The sequence below is a fragment of the Coffea arabica genome, chromosome 11e (assembly GCF_036785885.1).
Source record: "Coffea arabica cultivar ET-39 chromosome 11e, Coffea Arabica ET-39 HiFi, whole genome shotgun sequence".
NCBI lineage: Eukaryota > Viridiplantae > Streptophyta > Magnoliopsida > Gentianales > Rubiaceae > Coffea > Coffea arabica.
The window spans coordinates 58,232,858-58,252,760 of NC_092331.1; the positions used below are offsets into that span (position 1 = coordinate 58,232,858).

The 19,903-nt window shown below is 36.8% G+C and overlaps 4 protein-coding genes across 8 annotated transcripts; 2 read left to right on the forward strand and 2 right to left on the reverse strand.

The window, feature by feature from the left end:
• Nucleotides 1-678: 678 nt before the first annotated feature.
• On the forward strand, nt 679-6,154 carry LOC113719210 (magnesium transporter MRS2-5-like). 3 transcript variants are annotated; one of them, XM_027244338.2, is made up of 8 exons: nt 679-838; nt 1,929-2,048; nt 2,280-2,883; nt 4,396-4,466; nt 4,794-4,922; nt 5,006-5,347; nt 5,637-5,684; nt 5,790-6,154. In XM_027244338.2, exons 3-8 carry the CDS (start codon nt 2,436-2,438, stop codon nt 6,018-6,020), a joined length of 1,269 nt encoding a protein of 422 aa, XP_027100139.1. In that variant the 5' UTR covers nt 679-838; nt 1,929-2,048; nt 2,280-2,435; the 3' UTR covers nt 6,021-6,154. The 3 variants fall into 3 exon arrangements, with proteins under 3 accessions (XP_027100139.1, XP_027100140.1, XP_027100141.1); XM_027244339.2 differs by having other exon boundaries at nt 680-838; nt 1,925-2,048; XM_027244340.2 differs by lacking the exon at nt 1,929-2,048 and having other exon boundaries at nt 680-838.
• Nucleotides 6,155-6,590: 436 nt separating this feature from the next.
• Nucleotides 6,591-9,439, reverse strand: LOC140004051 (uncharacterized). The gene is made up of 2 exons (XM_072072316.1): nt 8,632-9,439; nt 6,591-8,411 (listed from the first exon to the last, which is right to left on the reverse strand). The coding sequence occupies exons 1-2, from the start codon at nt 9,437-9,439 to the stop codon at nt 8,023-8,025; spliced, it is 1,197 nt and encodes a 398-aa protein (XP_071928417.1). The 3' UTR covers nt 6,591-8,022.
• Nucleotides 9,440-10,166: 727 nt separating this feature from the next.
• On the reverse strand, nt 10,167-12,824 carry LOC113719212 (probable inactive purple acid phosphatase 1). 2 transcript variants are annotated; one of them, XM_027244346.2, is made up of 5 exons: nt 12,198-12,824; nt 12,001-12,126; nt 11,183-11,492; nt 10,504-10,649; nt 10,167-10,407 (listed from the first exon to the last, which is right to left on the reverse strand). In XM_027244346.2, exons 1-5 carry the CDS (start codon nt 12,437-12,439, stop codon nt 10,344-10,346), a joined length of 888 nt encoding a protein of 295 aa, XP_027100147.1. In that variant the 5' UTR covers nt 12,440-12,824; the 3' UTR covers nt 10,167-10,343. The 2 variants fall into 2 exon arrangements, with proteins under 2 accessions (XP_027100147.1, XP_027100146.1); XM_027244345.2 differs by having other exon boundaries at nt 10,167-10,649.
• Nucleotides 12,825-14,644: 1,820 nt separating this feature from the next.
• Nucleotides 14,645-19,867, forward strand: LOC113717772 (ureide permease 1). 2 transcript variants are annotated; one of them, XM_027242579.2, is made up of 8 exons: nt 14,645-15,440; nt 15,888-16,190; nt 17,156-17,294; nt 17,388-17,562; nt 18,273-18,316; nt 18,408-18,508; nt 18,840-19,214; nt 19,319-19,867. In XM_027242579.2, exons 1-8 carry the CDS (start codon nt 15,438-15,440, stop codon nt 19,469-19,471), a joined length of 1,293 nt encoding a protein of 430 aa, XP_027098380.1. In that variant the 5' UTR covers nt 14,645-15,437; the 3' UTR covers nt 19,472-19,867. The 2 variants fall into 2 exon arrangements, with proteins under 2 accessions (XP_027098380.1, XP_027098382.1); XM_027242581.2 differs by having other exon boundaries at nt 14,646-15,314.
• Nucleotides 19,868-19,903: the final 36 nt, after the last annotated feature.

Here is a 19,903-nt window from a genome sequence, read left to right on the forward strand (position 1 = left end):
TGAAGAAAGAGACTCAATTTTGATCCCATGAAAGGAAAACAAAGGAAAAAAGAAACTCATTTAGAATAGTTACGACATTTACATGGCGTTTCCTTGCAGCAATGGTATTCATCAAGTTAAGAAGTCGAATATGAAATCTCATAATGTGGCTTATTTCCTTTTCTTACAACTCCATCCACGATTAGATTTTTATTCTTCATTCTCAGACCTTGGATTCTTTCCCTTCTAAACCTTTTCTTCTATTTCCTTTTTTTGAACAAATTTATTTGATAGTTAGTAAGACCAATTCAAAAAGTGTAAAGGCAAAAAGTCATAGGTCAGTTTGGTCTCGTCTATGATAAATATAATTTAAAGAATTATACAACTAGAATTTATGTTTTTATTATTAGTATCAGATAAAAACTTATTTGAATTCAATTCAACTAATATTAAAATTTTGTCACACGTGCTTTTAGCGTGGGTTTGGTATAAACGCCATAATTAATTGTGTTTTCTATTTATTTTTTACTTTACATAAAACTATAGGGGGTTATATGACTATTTTAAAACTTTAGGGGGAATTATCTGATGTTATATAGAACTACAAGGGGTTATAAGTAATTTACCCAAAAAATACACTAGTACAATTTTGTAACGGACCTTAAATTGCGTTAAAGAAGCGCCCAAGTGCTCTTAACGCTTTTCAGTAGAAGCGTAAGAATCAGAACAGAGAAGAGATTAAATCCCTGGAACTCCACACACGCACACACGCTCACATGTAATTCCTCTCCTCCTGACAGTGACAGCTCTACTCTCTTCTTTCCCACCGTTTTGAAAGTTTTCATTTCTCCTGAAAAAGGTAAAATTTTTAATTCCTACATTTCTACAATTCACTGTGCGTTACGCTTGAATTCAACCATGAATATACATCTGGGGTGCATTCTATTAATCTTTTTAATAGGTTTTAGATAGTTGTGCAGCTGGGATTCGTGACTGCTGTACTTTTCTGTTTTCTTTTGCAACTTTTATAAGCTATAATTGCTGGAATTGCTTTTCTTGAAGTTAAATTAACGTTGATAAAGTAATTAACCTCCATTTTGATGGTTTTAGCTTTGTGGGTCTCAGATTTGAGCTCTAGAAAGCTGAAGTAGTCTTTGTGTGTGTTGTGTGTGGGGGGGGGGGGGAGGGAGGGGTTTTATCTTTTGACCTTACAGAATTCTGTGTGTAAATTGAGGTGGGTTTGAAAGGGGAGGGGGATTTATGACTCGTGCTTCTTTGGATGTGCTTTAAAGCTTTGAACTTTTTCCTTTTTGTGTTTGTGGAAGAATCAGAGTAACAGGGTGTTGCGTTATGCCGCTTTTGGCAGGATGGTGACTTTTGCAAATTAAATTGACTTTAAAAATCGATGTAGTGGACTTTATTTTCACATCCCTTTATTTTGGATAATGGAAGTTGGAAACCAAAAATAATAATGATAATAAGCAGGCAATTTTTGGTATTCATTGCTTTCCATTTCTGAGGTGCAGTAGGGAGGATGGAACTAGAAATGAAAGGTTTTGGATGTTGTGGGTGCTATATTATCCACTATTTCCTGGGAGAGAAATAAGATTGAAATTAACTATTATTTTCATTTTCTTTCTTCTGCATGCTTTCAAACTGTTTTCCATTACTCAGAGAGGGTATCAATGATAAGATACAAGCTTATTTTATACCAACAGTAACAAATCATTGTTGTATCAATGGCGACCCAATCACTCATCTGCATAATAGTTTTTCTTGTTTATAAGGATCTTTCTGATTCTTGGAAGAATGAGGGGCAAAGATCTTGTGTTCTTATATAAGACCTGATTGATCTGTACACATTTGTTATGAGATTGTGGCTGCATATGGCCTTGAATTTTCAATTCACCGTCATGGCTGAGCTTGAGTACATTTTTGTTATAAGACAGCTGCAAGTGGCCATGTTGATTTTAAAGCAGCTGGATTAGTGCATCTTCTGTTGTCAAATTGCTGAATTCAATCTCTTGAAGTCCCAGGCATGTAGAACTGTATTGCAATGTGCAGAAAAGGTGAATGAAAGCCTCAGGACTTTTAGCATACAAAAAATCTCTGAAATGTGTAAATTTAAGAGATTTTTTGAGTGAAATATCTGTTTTTGTAAACTTAATAATTGAGGGAATTCTTTAATGTGTTTGAGCACTTCACTGCTTCTTTTTTATTTCTTTTCTCTTATTGACTGTGGAAATCTTGTGTAATAAGTAGCCTTACTGAGAATGCATGGTTTTCCTATTATCATTCAGGTTTACATACAATGGAGAACAAAGAGGCCTTAGTATGATGACAAAGAGTTGTGAGCTTTGTTGAACAAATTATCAGCCAAAAATGCATTGAGACTCACTCACAATCTGATTGCCGATGCTGATCTGTTTAAACCGTCTGATAGCTGAGTTAAGCAAATGGCAGAACGTCAAACTCAAGAAATTCCTTCCAAGTTTCCTGAATTTCTCCCAAGTAACAGCGATTCAAGGTTTCCTTCAAATGGGCGTCTTGAAGATTATTTTCGTGGGTTGGGCAATCCTGGGTTTAAGAAGAGGGGGCATGGACTTGGAAGTCGGTCTTGGGTAAAGATTGATCAAAATGGGAATTCAAAGATTTTGGAATTGGATAAAGCTACTGTGATGAGGCATTGCTCTTTGCCATCAAGGGATCTTCGTCTGTTGGATCCAATGTTTATCTATCCTTCCAGCATTCTGGGTCGAGAAAAGGCTATCGTGGTTAATCTTGAAATGATTAGGTGTATAATCACGGCTGATGAGGTCATACTGATGAATTCGTTGGATGCATCTGTAGTCCACTATGTATCAGAATTGTGCAAACGCCTTCAAGCAAATAAAGATCAAGCTGGTGTGTTTATAGTAGTCTCTTTTTTTTAGCACTTCTTCTTTAGCATATAACACTAAATTTATGCTGTTGGACTACACTTTGTGTTTGGTTGGTGTTTGTGAATAAGTTACCTCTAAGAGCTTAAGCTTTTGGATAAGGCATCTGTAGTTCACTTTAAATCAGAATTGTGCAAACGCCTTCAAGCAAATAAAGATCAAGCTGGTGTGTTTATATTAGTCTCATTTTTTAGCACTTCTTATTTACCATATAACACTAAATTTATGCTGTTGGACTACACTTTGTGTTTGGTTGGTATTTGTGAATAAGTTACTTACCTCTAAGAGCATAAGCTTTTGGATAAGGCAGTAGCTTAACTGTTTGCGAATTTTGATAAATTTATCTAAGGTAAAAGCCAAACTTCAAAAGTGAATAGGTATGCAGAAGTTTTGAGTTTCAGAGTTTACTTTATAATTGGAAGTTTTAGAATAAGACCAAATTGATTTTCCAGATTTCTAGAAGATCTCTATTGGACATTATGCTGCATTTTATTATGAAACTCAGGTCAACACAATTCTTATCCCATGAAATCTTAGGTAGCTTTATAAATTCGTTTCTTCCACTTTTCGAAGTTCCAGCCTGCAACCCTTTCGCATGGTAAGAGTTCCAGTGGCGGATTAATTTGGGTTGAGTTACGGTTGTGGTTTCACTTAATGGAAACTGGTAATATAGAAAGGAAGCGCCACTTGGCTGCTGCTGCGCATTTCAATTTGTTACACCGATACCTGCTACAGTAATGTGCCATTATTATTATTATTTTTTGGCCAAAAGAAAAAGAGCAGATGTATTGGAAGGCCATACTTTCTCTTAGATTTGACAGTTTTATTACTAAATCATGCCCCAGAGAGTGTATTTCTGCGCAGAGAAGAGATGAATTCATGAGATAGCATGGCTTCATTCTTGAATCATGCTTGAATTGTAGCTAAAGGTCATTCTTTTCTAAATCATCCTTTTCACATTATCTGACTTGGGACTTGTTAGTAGGCCATACATTCCATTTTCTTATGTTGGGTCATGAGTGGCAGCTGGGTGATTATTTTGTTGCAATATGTTATTCCAATAGTCAATATGAAGGATTATAAGATATAATTATTCACCAGTGCATACACCTGATGGTACCCTAAGCCATTGAGCTTTGTGGTACTTGAATAACACAAAATGCCAGGTGAAACATTTACTTGTTTCCCCTTTGCTGGCTAACCCTTTCCCAAATTGATATGGGGAAGCATTTGGTTTGACGTGAGAAAAAGGAATAAAGATCTAGTTGGCAGTATCCCTTTATGTCAAAGAATGTTTCAGCGTATCTGTTGTGTGGAGTGAAGTTTTAGTGCATATTAGTTTGTGACATAATGTCTTTCCTTCTGCTGACGATTCTTCTGGTAGTGTATTTCCCCCATTAGTTTTTAATTCTCCAAGTAATTAGTTACCTTTTAATTCTCCAAGTAATTAGTGTACCTTGTTTGGTGATTGATTCAGATGATCTACCTTTTGAATTCAAGGCCTTGGAGCTGGCTTTGGAATTGACATGCATGTCTCTTGATGCTCAGGTATGTTATACTCTGTAATAGGTGGCTCATGGTAGGTCTGCCTTCTTTATGCTGTTCTATCTTACTTGTAGAGCATATAGTTTTTGGTTTAGGCACATTAAAGATAGTTGAGAATTAAGATCTCTGCAGATGGAGTAAGATCCTTCATTGGATTATTAAGAGAAAATAGATTTTTATTCTTGTTGATATTGGGCAAAAATTCTTTTTCCATACACATTTCAGCATGCCATAGCTTCGGGAATACCAGTATGAACATAAACTGTGTTTTTGCCAAACTGCTTGTGTTAATATCGAGCCACATATTTATGAAGTTTCCTAATTTAGTAGGCGAAAGAATTGGAGATGGAGATATATCCAGTCCTTGACGAATTGGCCTCGTCTATAAGCACTCTTAATCTAGAACATGTCCGCCGATTGAAGGGCCACCTCCTTGCTTTAACTCAGCGAGTGCAGAAGGTATGCTTACATATTTTAGTTGCTACTAAAATGATGCTTAACTACTAATGCTGCAATTTTTGGCTATTAAATCAACATTTCAGGTGTGTGATGAAATAGAACATCTCATGGATGATGATGGTGATATGGCCGAGATGTACTTAACAGAGAAGAAACAGAGAAAGGAAGCGTATGCCAACAATGAGCAGTATGATCAAACTACTTTTTTCACTGCTTCCAGAGTTGGATCAAAATCTGCTCCCGTTTCACCTGTGGGCTCATGTATTGGAGTACAAAAGTTACAGAGGGCTTTCAGCAGCATCAGTTCAAGTAAACATGGAAGCTTGGGAAGTTCATCTAATAGTGAAGAAAATATTGATCAACTCGAAATGTTGCTAGAGGCTTACTTTGTGTTCATTGATAATACTCTGAACAAGTTGCTATCGGTAAGAGAGGCCTGTGCTTCACTTTTCTAGTATATCTATAGCATATTTTTTCCGCTTTCGCCCATTAGACATTCCTTGAAGGCCTTAATTCATGTAATTTGCCCATCCAGCTCTTATTACACTTTTTGAGATTTCATTATTGCACGGGCATCATTACCACAACACACAGGCTAACATGTTTAGTGTCTGTACTGAACAAAGTATGCTGATTTAGCTTGTTGGCATGCTTAAACTAATCCCGTGTTGCATCATGAACACTAAGAATCTTCTGTTTTCCTTGGTGATACAGCTTAAAGAATACATTGATGATACTGAGGACTTCATCACTATAAAACTGGTAAAAGATCATAAATCTGACATTTTGTTTTTGTTAATTACCATTATTGCTTCCCATCATGTTTGATGCTGCATCATGAAAAGTCATTTTCTGTTTGCATCGCAGGGGAATGTTCAGAACCAGCTGATAAAATTTGAGTTACTTTTGACGGGGGCCACATTTGTCGCAACAGTGTTTGCTGTGGTGACTGCTGTATTTGGAATGAATTTTGAAGCAACAATATTTGACGTTCCTTCCGCATTTAATTGGGTTCTTATTTTAAGCGGAATACTCTGTGGGTCGTTATATTTTTCCTTCTTGTTATATGTTAGGCATAAGAAAATTCTTTCCGTATGATGTATATAGTGATTAAGGGGGAAAAAATTTAGGAATGAAGGTTCAATTAGAAAGGGCCGAAAGTTGTGAACTTTAGTGAGATTTAAGGTCTATCATCCCTCTTTAATTCAACTACAGGCTGCATGTTTCTTCCCTCTTTCTGCCTATATTCTTCTCTCTCTCTCTTCAATTTTTTTTTCTCTCTTTCATTTTCTGCAAATAAAAAGAAACAAAGCATCCTTGCCATGCCTTTTGTTGGGAAAGATTTCCTAGCATTTTCAGTTTCAATCTGAAGTAAGCTGTAGTCGGAGCTAATTGAGCACAGAGGCTATATAGTACCTAACTTCGATGAGTTCAGTCTTTCATTCATCTATTTGAATATCTTTCCTTTTCCTAGTAGGGGAAGGATAATATGGACGACTCTTTTGAGGAATTTCCTTATTGCCTGTTACTGTATACTTCGTATTTTCCTGTCTAAACCATCTATACAATCTTCTTGTTCTGATCTGCATGTTGCTAAACCTCTTCAGCATTTTAAACTGCTGAAGACCCTGATCTGTGCTGTCAAGAAGTCTCCCAACCATCTGTATATTTCTTCAAATTTACCACCATCTTTTGCTGCAATGCTTCTTCATAACTGCTTTTTCAGGGGTCTCAGTCCATCTGAAAGGAGCTACTGGATCTTTTGTCTCCGCCGAGATATGAACCCATCATCTCTGCTCTTTGGGACGTCGTCCGGTGCTCTCTCAAATGGGGAAAGTTCTTGGTTGATGGGTTTGGGATTAGTACTGCATAATTAGCCTCTGGATCTTTTCCTGTCACTTTGCTTGTCCTTCCATTCACCTCGTCCAACGTATCTGTAGCATTCCGGCAGAGCTGATGAGGACTTTCTGGGGTTGATAATGATTCTCCGTCGCTGTATGCAGAGTCAAGAGACGTAATGCATTGTGGTTCCAGAGAATGGAATTCGTTTTGGATGTTCTGGAGCGCATTTTCAAGCTCCTTGATACGTGCTTCAAGTCTTGATTCTCTTAGCTTGTGCAACCGCATACTCAACTCGCGGGGGGAAACTGCATAATTTGCAGGTGGAGTTGGTCCATTGGTGGTATCACTTTCTTCATCTGATACCGATTCGGAGGCATTTTCATACTGTCTTCTGAGCGCATCTAACTTCATATCTCCTCGAATGGCGTCTACTTCGCATTGTGAATCAGGCTGATGAACCATTCAAACCATTAGATGCTTTTATAACTTAGCCCAAAAATGACGAATGGTAAAGTTTGAAATCAACCACAAAGTTTTCCTAGTTTCATGCCTGTTAATATTATTCACAAATAAAAGAAGTCATTCACTTGCTTATTGAGAACACTGCAGCAAGAAGAAACCTGTAAAAGACATGCTGCAATGTAGCTGGGGGTCCAAGAAGTCCCCAGATTGTCCAAAACAATTGAAGATACTATATCGAAGCACATAATATTTCGTGTGACTCCTGATTCAATGTCCTCTGCCTGTAAAATTATCTAGGGAGGCCAGGAGGTGGAAAGAGATCGAAAAAAGACTTCAGCAGTTAAATTGCCTAGATGATAAATATTCGGGAAATTATTATTAACCAAGAAATGTGAGAAAGATGACTAGTGTAGGTATCTATTAACAAAAGAACAGTTCAGGAAGCAGATGAGAAGCCTGTGTCTCGATCATGAAGAAAAAATATGCTGAAGCAGGACTACAATCCATCAATTCTAATGCGTGCAAGTAAAGTTCAAATTCTTGGATGCATGCTTACCTCCCCAAAGCGATAGTTGCTATTATGATGTCCGTCCTTATGGTTTCGAATGTGCTCTTTTGGGAAGTTAGAATGAAGATACTGATAGCTTATGCTATAGTTTGAGCAAAATTGCTCTTTTGAATTTTTGTGACATGGAGTGGAACTACGCCACTACATAGTGCTAAATGCACTTTTGTAAAGATAGGAGCCTTTGCTCCAAATTTGTACAGTTTACAATGATATAAAATTTTTATCGTTTCAGAAAAAAAAAATGCTTTCCTCCCCAAAGTCGGATGTTCTTTCCAGATCCATATGTATTCCCAGCCTCCCCAGCTCAGCTTCAAGTTCTGCCTCAATTTTACTCATGGACAATTTGCTGTCATCACCTGGATCAGAGCACGACACAGTAGGCTCCTCATTGAATGAAGAGAGATTCTTTGTGCTCAGAGGCTGAGAAATTTCCCCGGCAAGCTCCTTCACAGTAAGCTTATCTTTCATATCAAGCTCCTCCTGTAAATCTTGAACTAAATTCTCGGCCAGTTTTAGTTTCTCATTCAGCTTCTTAACTTCCCTTGTATAAGTAAAAACTTCAGGCGTTATGCCAATTGTCAACCCAATCAAGAACAGGAGCATCCCGCTGGGTAGCTCTGATGACATTGTGATAAAAGGAATAACAAAATTAAAGAGTGTAAAAGAACACACCAACACATTGTACTATCTACGTTTCTTAATCGTGAATGTTCCATATTTACATTTCTTAACAGTCAATAGGACAAGCATTCAGTTTAAACATCCCTGCAGAAATAAAGGATTCAGTAGAGAATTAGACACCAAATAATTTCATCACTGCAGAACAAGCAGAAGAACCTGATGACTGATCTGCTCCGCCAAGCAACTTTTCTTGGGAACTTTTTCGTTTGACCTGCTCTTGCAACTCGACTGATTCAGTGTCATAAAAGGATGGAGCACTCGAAAAGGCACAACTGTCGTTATGGCAGGCATCACTCGGGTTATCTTCCACATCAGTAGACAATGAATCAAGTGAATTACCAATATATCGTCTCAAAATTCGATCTCCATTAGATACCAACATTAGTCCTTTTGTTGGAGCAAGCGGTGTTGGAAGTGAACTATGCGCAGAGTCACCTATCTTTTGAAGATGATTTTCTACAGAACCTAAAGGTTCAAGAACATGCCCGGAGCCGGAAGACCTACTTTTAAGTAATTCATACCTGCTAAGTCTTGCAGAACTCCGACTACTACCATACATAAACTCCATATCGTTTGAACAGCTTTTGCTTTCGCCAAGTCCGGGTGCTGGACTAGATAACTTTAGTACATTCATATCTTCCACCATTCTAACACTTCCACTGATGGATGCCCTTGTAAGTAGTGAAACTGAACCACCGTTAAATTGATCCATTTCCAAAGGCCTGTCCAAAACATCATTTTGCTCGGAAGCAGCTTCCATATGTGCATCTTTTTGTGCCAATCTGCGTAAAGGACAAGTGTTGTCCCTAATTTGCTGAAGAAAATTCTGGGGTTCTGATTGCCTGAGGTTTGAGATTTTGGAATAGGATTCCACTAATTTTTCCTTCTCACTCAGTGATAAGTTCTGCAGGTGTTTGCCCAGATAGCCGGCACCAGCAGCTGCTGCCACAATCCATAAATCCATACGTTTTCCCTTCTTCCTTGAAAAACAAAACCGCCTTACAACTGACTGCAAAATTTCTGTTATTTTTCGTCAAATTGGACCATTAGGATGCCATAAGTAAGTGGCTTAGAACATAACAAACTTGAGAGAAACTTAAAAATAGAAAAACCCTTGAATCAAGAGAAGAGTATGCTCAAAATTGTTGTACAATTTGCCAAACAAGATGATCTTCCGGCCATTTTTTCCTTTTTTCCCCCCTCTCATTTTGCCTGGGTAAGCCATTTTTCCAAGTGCCTGTAGTGTTAACTGATGTCAGATTGAAAAGGTCTTATTTGGCATTATGCGGCAACTCCAACTCGAGGCCACTAGATTCAAGGACTAGGGGGTGTGTGGAGCAACCTAATGAGAGTCAGATATAGTTATAATCATTTATCCATCTAACCTTACATGGAAAATGTGGCCGTAAATGGCCAGGGGTTTGTCTGAACGCTGCTTGTGGCTTGAAGTGCCATTTATCGTTTTTCTGGCTGGGCACCACTTGAATAATCCCTGTTGTTGATATGAATGATGGGTGAATCTTTTCCAAGTCTTTCCTTTTAACTGGGAAGAACTCAATACAAAATCCAGTATCTTGAGTAGGATTACATTCATTTCTTTAAAACATTGCAACATTAGTAACGTAACAATCCAACTTCTTGAGTTCGCATTGTGTATGATTCTAGAATCGATTCGTGAAAATATTGCAGGATTAACAACTCACCAAGAAGTAATATACTGTATTCACTGGTGTGCCTCCTAGATACAGTTTACATGTGGTATCAATCCCAACAAATAACCTTTAAGTCAATCGTCTTACAGAGTAACAATGTACATTTGGTTGTTCTTCCTGATCCAATATCACAATAGATTTTCATTTGCTTACCACTCAAAATGTCAGGGTCTTACTTGAGCAGCTATCCACTGTGCAAGCCAAGATATCTCTGTAGCCCCTGGAAATTCTGAAGGAATCATAAATTTTGCCATCTCTACTCTTTTTGTACTGAAACAACAAGTTTGAATGATCGAATGCTGTCAGTTTTACAAACCCATAATCAAAGTCCCTGTAGATGCTCCACAAAGGTACAATGCTAGAAAAGTCAGAAAGGCCTGCCCCTCCTCCTCCAGCAACCACGTGTATAGTCCCATTTAAGATGCCCTTGTAGAAGTGCTTCTCATTGTTTGTACAAGTATTCTACATAAACAAAAAGGTATAAGTTATAAAATTTTAGCTACAAAGTTAGCGAAAGAGACATGAGTTTGATCTTCATCAAGTTTACAATTTCCTGACAAAGGTAGACAATGAAACATTTGACTGCAAACTGTAAGATTGTTAGAACAAAGTAAATGACATTCAAGCTTGTACTTCATTTTGACAATATTCTGACAAATTGATCTTGCCTTCCCATGTTATTTGCATCAGGATTCTTTTTCTCGTCAAACAAAAAGCAATAAATGACCTTCTCAGTTTAACCATGTGCATGGATACACGGAGACATGGATTTTATTGTTTATTTCCTTAACTAAATTTCTGCTGACTTATAAACTCCTACGATGGGACAGAGACTTGGACAGCCTGATCTATGAGTTGAATGAGTCACTTATTATTCAGCTAAGCTGCAGGAAAATGAGAACAAGTTATAGAGGATGAAATGTCCACAAACTATGCCAGCTGATTAAATCTATTGTGAACATACAGCTGCATGAAAGAAGTATGGAGATTAATACCTGGTATATGGGACATGTTCGTTCATAATTATGAACATGCCCGAAAATGGCAATGTCAACTTTATATTTCTGCCAAAGTTTTTGAAGATCCTCCTTTCCCATTGGTTCTGCAAATGTTCCTCTGTAGGTATACCAAAAGCTTGAAGAATAACCAAGAACACGATGTGCCAAAAAGATCAACCAAGGTTGCTTCCGTCTGTCTACAGATGCCAGGCAGTGCTCAATGAATTTGTATTGCTCCGTTCCTTCTCTCCAATCATGTTCAGTATCAGCTATGCAGAACCTAAACATGCCATAGTCGGTAGAATACCTGACAGAATAAGATAATTAAGATCTGAAGTCAATCATGCTGCATATTCCAGATACAGCACATTCAATATTTGCACGTCAGACCTCCAAGTAGGGATTCTTTCCGAAAGTACATCTCTACCTTTGTTGATACGATAGTAGTTTCTTCACGAACAATGTGCTTTGATTGAATTAACATGAGTCATTAGCCACGAGCAGCAATAAGCTAACAATATTGTCTAAGGCTTTAGGCTAATAAAACTGAATAGGTAAAAGATGATGCCACCAAAGATAAAACCTTTATTAAGATATTCATGAAATAATGAACCGCGCAAAAATCATAGATAATGGATGAAACTATCTAAATATCATCATAGTAATATGGCTGGCAAACGTGAACAAATGCAAATTGGATATTATGGACATGGACAGAGTCAATAGTGCAACAGTAGTAAGGCAACATCCAAATTTCTCCTCCCATGCCCCAGAATAGTATGCATAAATGGATGAAAAACAGTTGGCCCCCTTACCAGAACTTGGCCCTGTTCTCAGCAGGAACGTAAAACATTGTTTCAGCCAGCACTCCACATTCTCCTCCTGAATCCATGTAACCGTAGAATGAACCTGAGTCAGGCCAGTCACGCTCATGGTTTCCACTGAAAAGATAGATTTGTCAATGATACTCCAAAAAGGCAAGAAACAAGTCCATAATTATGCACAAATATACCTCGCAATCATATAAGGTACTCTTGAAGCAATCGGCTCAATTTGAGAAGTAAATTGATCCCACTGGGAAATATACCCACTAGAATAACAAATATCTCCAATATGGAAAACTATATCAATGTTCTTTATGTCTTTAATCAGCTGCAAAGTAGTATTCAGGGAACCAGGCTGAAAATTGTTGTAGTCGTTTGAGCCATCAGTCTCATACTGCAGTAAACACAAAAATAAAAGTGCAAATAACATTTCTTGAAAATTAAAGCATGATTACAAAGGCCACGGGGCCATGAGCAACATCCCTCTTCTTGCTCCAAAATACTATAAGCCTCTTTTAGAAGTCCAATTCGTGCTTCAAAATCAGCCAGTTGAACCAACATTTACTTAAGCAGGCCTCCAAAAGCCCGATGCCAATCGTAAAAGTCCCTTTCCTCTGTTTAACTTAACCCACCTTCACTGCTTGACATGTAGCCCAGAACTGTTCGAAGCGTACGCCTTTGTTCTCCGACGGCCGAAAGAGATAATCAATTTCTTCACGTAACTCAAAGTAGAGAATTATTTATTAGCAATAAATCTCCAAACAAAGAAAATATTCATAAGTTGTTGAAATCATTGATTAGCAACAAATCTGGGTATGATTGTGCCGTATTGATGGTCTAAATCACCAACGTGGACATGATTTTATATGGTCAAAGGGCGGACTGAATCTTGTCATCCCAAGAAATCATATCACATTAAATTCTTAATTATTTGAAACTTAATATTTTTATTTTACAGCACCACACCAGTTTAGCTTTCTTAATTATTTTTAGGAAAAATTGTTCAAAATATTCCTCATATTTCGTCAAGTAAATTTTTTTTCTCGTTCACTTTTAAAATGTTAATTTTAAGCCCTTACAATTGAAATTAGTAGATTTTGGTCCCAACATAAGTTTCCACTCATTTTTTAACCTGAAATCACCGTAGTATGACTCATATGTAGTTAGTATTTTATATATACAAAAAAATCAGATCCTTTTTTTTAGTGGTAAAAATGAATATAAATTGGTCAGATCTCATTTTTTAGGGAAAAAATAAATATAGTTGAGGTTAGATCCTACTTTTTTATGGACAAATATGGACATAGATTGAGTCATTCATTTAATTACAAATGAAATCTAAATTTTTTGTCCCTTAAAAAATGACTATGTGCAGCAGGTCACATAATGGATTCAATATAAGAAGTGATCAAAAATTTAATTGAGACCAAATTTTACTGACTTGATTTTGTAAAAGACATAAAGTTACAATTTTAAAAGTGAATGATGAAAGAATTTATTTAACAAAATGCGAGAAACGTTATTTTGATTGTACAAACTATGAATCTTTGAGTCCGTGACGCCAATTAATTGGACTCTTTCTTCTTGGAGGCTAGAGGTTTTCAATTTCATGATGATCTTCTTCTATATTTTCGTTGTTTTACCCCTGTTCATGATAGTTTTAATACAACCGCTGCCTTTGGTTGTTATTTAATGCTATTAATTTCTTCTCGTTGTCCCATACGTAAATTTTTGGAAAAGCATGGACTAGGAGTGTATTAGCATTCCTCCTTAAGCATCTCATTAGGACTTGGCGTTTCAAAATGGAATTTGACTGGAGTTTTTAATATTTTCGGGTGGTGAAAATTGAAATGCGTGTGACGCAAGAGCAACTTGAAAGTCAACCATTTCCAAATCATTGAGGAGATTTCAGCACGGCAGGATAGGGACATCCGACCATGAAGTCGTGGAATCTAAACCAATCAAGGGAAAGTATTGAAGGGAGACGATTCCATAGTAACAAAACACCAAAAAATATATAAGTATATACTCCCTCCGTCCCGTTTTGTTAGTCTTGTTTTCCTTTTTCATCTGTCCCAAATTGTAATCCACTTTCCCATTAAGGAATGTAGTAATCTTTCAAATTGTCTAAAATACCCTTATTAAATATTTTGTTATTAATACATTGTTATTAAATACTAACCCACTACATTGAATACATTGAGCTTTTCCAATACATAGATAAATGAAAAGTCTATCTTTATTATTCTTTAAAATTTATTTATATCAGGAGGGAAACAAATAATGCCATCATTCTTTGATATTAATTGACACTTTTCGTGATTAGCATAAGGGTATTTTAGGAAATTATTAATCTAAATTTATGTTTCCAACCAAATTAATTACACTTTCTTAATCTGTGTGAAAAAAAAATCAAGACTAATAAAACGGGACGGAGAGAGTATATATTTTTTGATTTTGATGGATAGGGAATATTCCCATGTCCGTGTCCAGCATTTGTTTGTTAGTTGCAAGTTGCAACTACAATAAGAACATATTTTGCGTATATTTTCAAAGTTATTTTCTTACGAACAAATTTAGTAATGTTTTATTACAATAAATATCACAAGTGACAAATGTAGCCCAACCAAGAGCACCGCTAGAATGACAAGCAAAACAAAATTTTTTCCACACTTGCAATGAGCTGAATATGCGAAACTAATGCACTCTTTTACCATCTTATATAGCAAGTTCCTCATTCAATTTCAAGCTACTAGAAAACAAGATATGGTAGATGGTGCCTAAAGTCTCAAAATTAGGTGAATCCCTCAGCCAGTAGATTCACAGAATCTGACAGTAAAGGTTCCGACTTTTGGCATTTTCCTCTCTTTGAAAATCAAGGAGATCCAATGTTCCACCAGACTGCTGGAACTAGACGGAAATGACCCACGTTGAAAAGTACAGTTAAAAACAACCAGTGTTCCACCATAGCATATCTCCATTGTTTTCTTAACAGTTGGCATGGCCTCCCATCACTGATCGCACCGAAGCTCAAATTTTTCTTCCAACTCTTTAGCCTTTCCATTGTCTTTAGTCCACCTCAATATATATAGTAGCCCCACCATCCGCCATCATGATCATGTGTTGTTGAACAGCTGAAGGCCAGCTACCTCCAAAGATTCCTAGTAACTTTTTGGAGAAATCTTTGGTTGGCAAATTAAGCAGCAGAGTGATTCAGAGTGAAAAACTCTTTTTGTTGTACCTTTTACGTTGTTGTGGGGTGTCCCAGATTTGTTGTCTTGTCACGTCAGTTGTGAATTTACTTGGTAGAGTATCATCCATCTCTTTCTTTCGCTATGCAGTCCATGGTTTTTTAACGGTTCTGCACAATTTTTAAGCATTTCATTTTGCCCACTTATGGCCTTAATTTTCCATTTTTTTCCCCAGAAATGGTGAGCTGAAAACCCCTTGATTCTGGATTCTTCTTGATTTCTGCATAGTTAGGCAATCAAAGGGTTTCTGTTTTATAGGATTCTTGTAAAGATTAACTCAACTTGCCATCATTTTTGTATTTTTTTTGGTGTGGATTCAGTGTAATGTAGGATGAATACCTATTTGAGATTAATTCTGCTCATTTCAAATAACCATTCTGATTCTTCCACCTCTTTTTCTGAGGTTGTAGTTGATTCTCTATGGGAATAGAAACTTGGAATACAATCAGAGTTGTATTATCCAGCAATTTTACTCAATTTGCACAAGAAACAATTTCAATTCCAATTCTTGTAAAGAACGGAAAACAGCCTTAAATTCCTATGATCTTGATAATTTTGCCTGCAAGCCTACTGCTTTGGTTACGAATCCTGACTGACGGAATTATCTATCTAATCCTCTGTTGCTAGGATTCTGTGAACATTCCTTGGTTGGTTACTTTTCCATCAGAAAGATTTCTATCAAGTAGTTTGAAGATGTATGTAGTGGAGAGCAAAGGAGGGGCTATAGCATGTATGCTGCTTGCTCTATTTTTCTTGGGCACATGGCCTGCCATTTTGACTCTTTTGGAAAGGCGTGGTCGTCTTCCTCAGCACACCTATCTTGACTACACAATCACCAATCTGTTGGCTGCTGTCATCATTGCTTTTACCTTTGGTGAAATTGGAAAAAGCACGCATGAAAAGCCAAATTTCATTGAGCAACTAACTCAGGTGAGTGGTGACTGCACTATTTAGTTAAAGGCCTAATTTTTAGTGAGTGTCAAACAATTTCATCAGACAAAGTTATGAGTCTGGATTTGATAGAATTTATCGCATGCATATATTAGTGAAGTAAATCATTGCTTTTACCTAAAAGCCAAATTCATTGAGCAACTAAGACAGGTGACTGCACTATATAGTTAATGGCCTACTTTTTGGTGAGAGTGTAAAAAAAAATTCCATCAGACAAAATTACGAGTTTGCATTATGATTTATATCTTAGTATGGAATCCCTATTACTAAAACTAAAGAAAATGCAGACTTTGCAAAAGTATTTGAGCCTATTGTTTAGAGATGGAACAAAAGTTTTTATTCTGGCCCAGTAAGCCTTTTGTTCTGTGAGATGCATTGCTTGTTACTTCTGATATATTTTTTACCTGTTCTATTTCTTGAAATTTGGCTTTTTAGCTAAGAAGGTCACAATTCATGCAGCATGAAGTACAGTTTAAACATCCAAACCGGTCAGTTTGAGGAACTTTCAAGTAAATAAGGAAAACTATCGGTAATTGCATTAACAATTCCTTTGGATGAATTCCATATGTATCGCAAGACAAATCTTTACCAAAATGTAACAGGGTGAAGTTATTCAAGTATTTAGAATATGAGTATCAAGCATTTATTGAATGTGGTTGATGTTTTTCATTAAAAATCATTTATGCACTGGTCCTGATCCATCAAAACATTTAGCTTCCTTTGTGGAGCTTGTAAGTTGGATTTGTGGTGAGAAAGTTGTTGTTTTCTTGGAGAAATCTGGAGTCGTTTTTTCTTGACTAGCAAAAGTTCAATATTCTTAATTTAGCTCATTTATAGATTTAAGGAATTATGTGTCCATGTCTGATTAATAGTTAAGTCCTGGTGACATGTTGGTTTCTTAATTTTTTTCTTTTGCTTATTGAAGCATAAATCTGATTATGCAGGATAATTGGCCTAGTGTTCTGTTTGCAATGGCTGGTGGGATAGTTCTTAGTCTTGGGAACCTGGCAACGCAATATGCCTGGGCGTTTGTTGGTTTATCAGTGACAGAGGTGATCACTTCTAGCATGACTGTTGTTATAGGTGACATTTCTCTACAATCAGTCATTTTTTTTTATGGTGATTGAGTTTGACAAGATAAAGAATTGATCCTTTGTGTTCTACTGATTGTTACAGGCACAACACTTAATTACTTTCTAGATGACAAAATTAACAAGGCACAAATTCTTTTCCCTGGTGTTGGATGCTTCTTGATTGCTGTTTGTTTGGGCTCCGCTGTGCATGCATCCAATGCTGCTGACAACAGAACAAAGCTAAGCAGTTATTCACATGATTACAAAAATGGGGAAGGGTACTCATCTACTTTATCTGAGGATCCCTCTCATAAGTTGCACTAAAGAATTAATTTTATTATTCATATCTTTGCTAATTTGTTTGTTATCCTTGACATATTTATTACTTATCTTGCAGCAAATAATGGTTTCATACATCAAATGACAGCTAAACTTACTTTCTTTACAAGCTTCGATGTGTTAAATGCTGTTTGGATATTTCAAACCAAGGAAAAGAATATGCTTTGTACTCTTCTTTCCAAATATGATGCACTTTGCAGTATGCACATCTATAAAGTTAGATAAATGATGAGATGAGCAAACTATAGTTGTCTACTCATAATTGCAGAATGGAGAAACTTAAAATTCCTCAATCCTTTCTTTAGGTTATCTTAGCTTGATGATTAATACGATTATGCAGTTTGTGTACATTTACTTTTGAATTTGCAATAACGGTCTGGAAATTTGTTCAGACAACAGATGTTGGCAACTTTGCTACAAAAGTTTGTGCCATAGTGGGGATGGTTATCCACCTCTAACTCCTCATTTCTGCTACTTTTGCTCTTGAAGTGTAAAGAGAATTATTAGCTTAAATCTATTTTCTACTGTATTTTCTAAAGTAAGGTTGAATGATAAGGATCAAGGTGATAGAAAGTCTTGAAACTCCCTCCCTCATGCATTCTTTTTCTCTTGCGTCTCTCTGAAAGTCACTGAAACTGAAACTTTTCAGGACCAAGAGTATATCCACGTCCAATGAGGCATCTTTGGAAATGGGTACGAGTTTTTTGGGATTTTCATTTCACGTCTTCTTGCTTGATCTCATTTACTGTTGTCTACTATTTGCTTACTCTCTGCTACTGTTTAGTTTGGAAAGGTGACTTGGAGAATGGAGTTGGTACTGCAGAAAAGGCAAAGTTTGGCACAGCACATTTTCTTATAGAGCTTGAAAAAAAAAGGTCCATTAAGGTTGGTGATTTGTCGTTGCTCCTTAGTCTGTTAAATTTCCTACCAACTAGCTGAAATTCACAATGGTTTAGTTTATCCGTTTCTCCCTCTTTTCGCTAGGAGGAAGGTTATTTATTTATTGGTTCGCAGTGTCCTCACTCCTTTCTTTCAATGTCATGCAATTCATCACATCCAAGAATGACATCACAAGAAGTTTACAACAATATTCATGTTGGTAGTGCTTGAAATGTCAGAATTCGGCCTTGCCCCATTAAGTGCTTTGCTTCTGTACCATGGACATGTACTAGAAGAATATAGAGTTTGATTGATGCCTTTCTGTACTTGGTTGCAGGTGTTTGGAAAGAGCACTGTTCTTGGTTTGGGCATAACTTTCTTTGCTGGAGTTTGCTTTTCTCTTTTTTCACCAGCATTCAACCTGGCAACCAATGATCAGTGGCACAAATTAAAACATGGGGTTCCCCACTTGAGTGTCTATACTGCATTCTTTTACTTCTCAGTCTCTTGCTTTATCGTTGCGCTTATTCTAAACATCACCTTCCTGTTTCACCCTGTACTCAATACGCCAAAATCATCAATTAAAGCCTATCTATTGGATTGGAATGGTAGAGGGTGGGCCTTTTTGGCAGGATTTTTATGTGGCTTTGGAAATGGCCTCCAATTTATGGGAGGACAAGCAGCTGGATATGCTGCTGCAGACGCTGTTCAGGTAAGTGAATTAGTACGACTATTTCAGACACTAAGTTATTACTTATTGAATAACTTCTCCTGATGATGAATCTGAAATTGGCTTTGCTTATGAACACCTTTCAGGCACTTCCGCTTGTGAGTACCTTTTGGGGTATAGTTATATTTGGGGAATACAGAAGATCATCGAGAAGAACATACTTGTGTCTTGGCAGTATGTTGTTTATGTTCATTGTGGCTGTTGCTGTCCTCATGGCTTCTTCAGGGCATCGTAAATAGTTGTGAAGATGGTTGAATGAAGATGTGCAGTTTTCAACTAGATTTAAGCAACTTCTGCTGAGAATACTCCACCAAGTCTTTATCCAGACTTTTGGTAAAGATGTATATATTATTTTGGAATTCAGGAGGGAGATCAGAGGGTATTGTAATTTGTAACACCTGATTAAGCACTTCCTCAGTGCTTTACAGGAGAAATATTTTACTAGTTATTCTTTGGCAAAATGTTCCAGAAGATTTGGGTAGAGAAGTACAAGAAGGGATGATGAAGGAAATGACTACCAGTCAACTTCTCATCACACATTTCATCGCACGCCATAGCTTCTTATTTGTACAATGAACCAATTGTAACCAAATATTATTGTTTCATATTACAATGTCTTAGCATTTTTCTCTTTGTTTCTTATTTGCAAGTCAACTTACCATTTTATAACT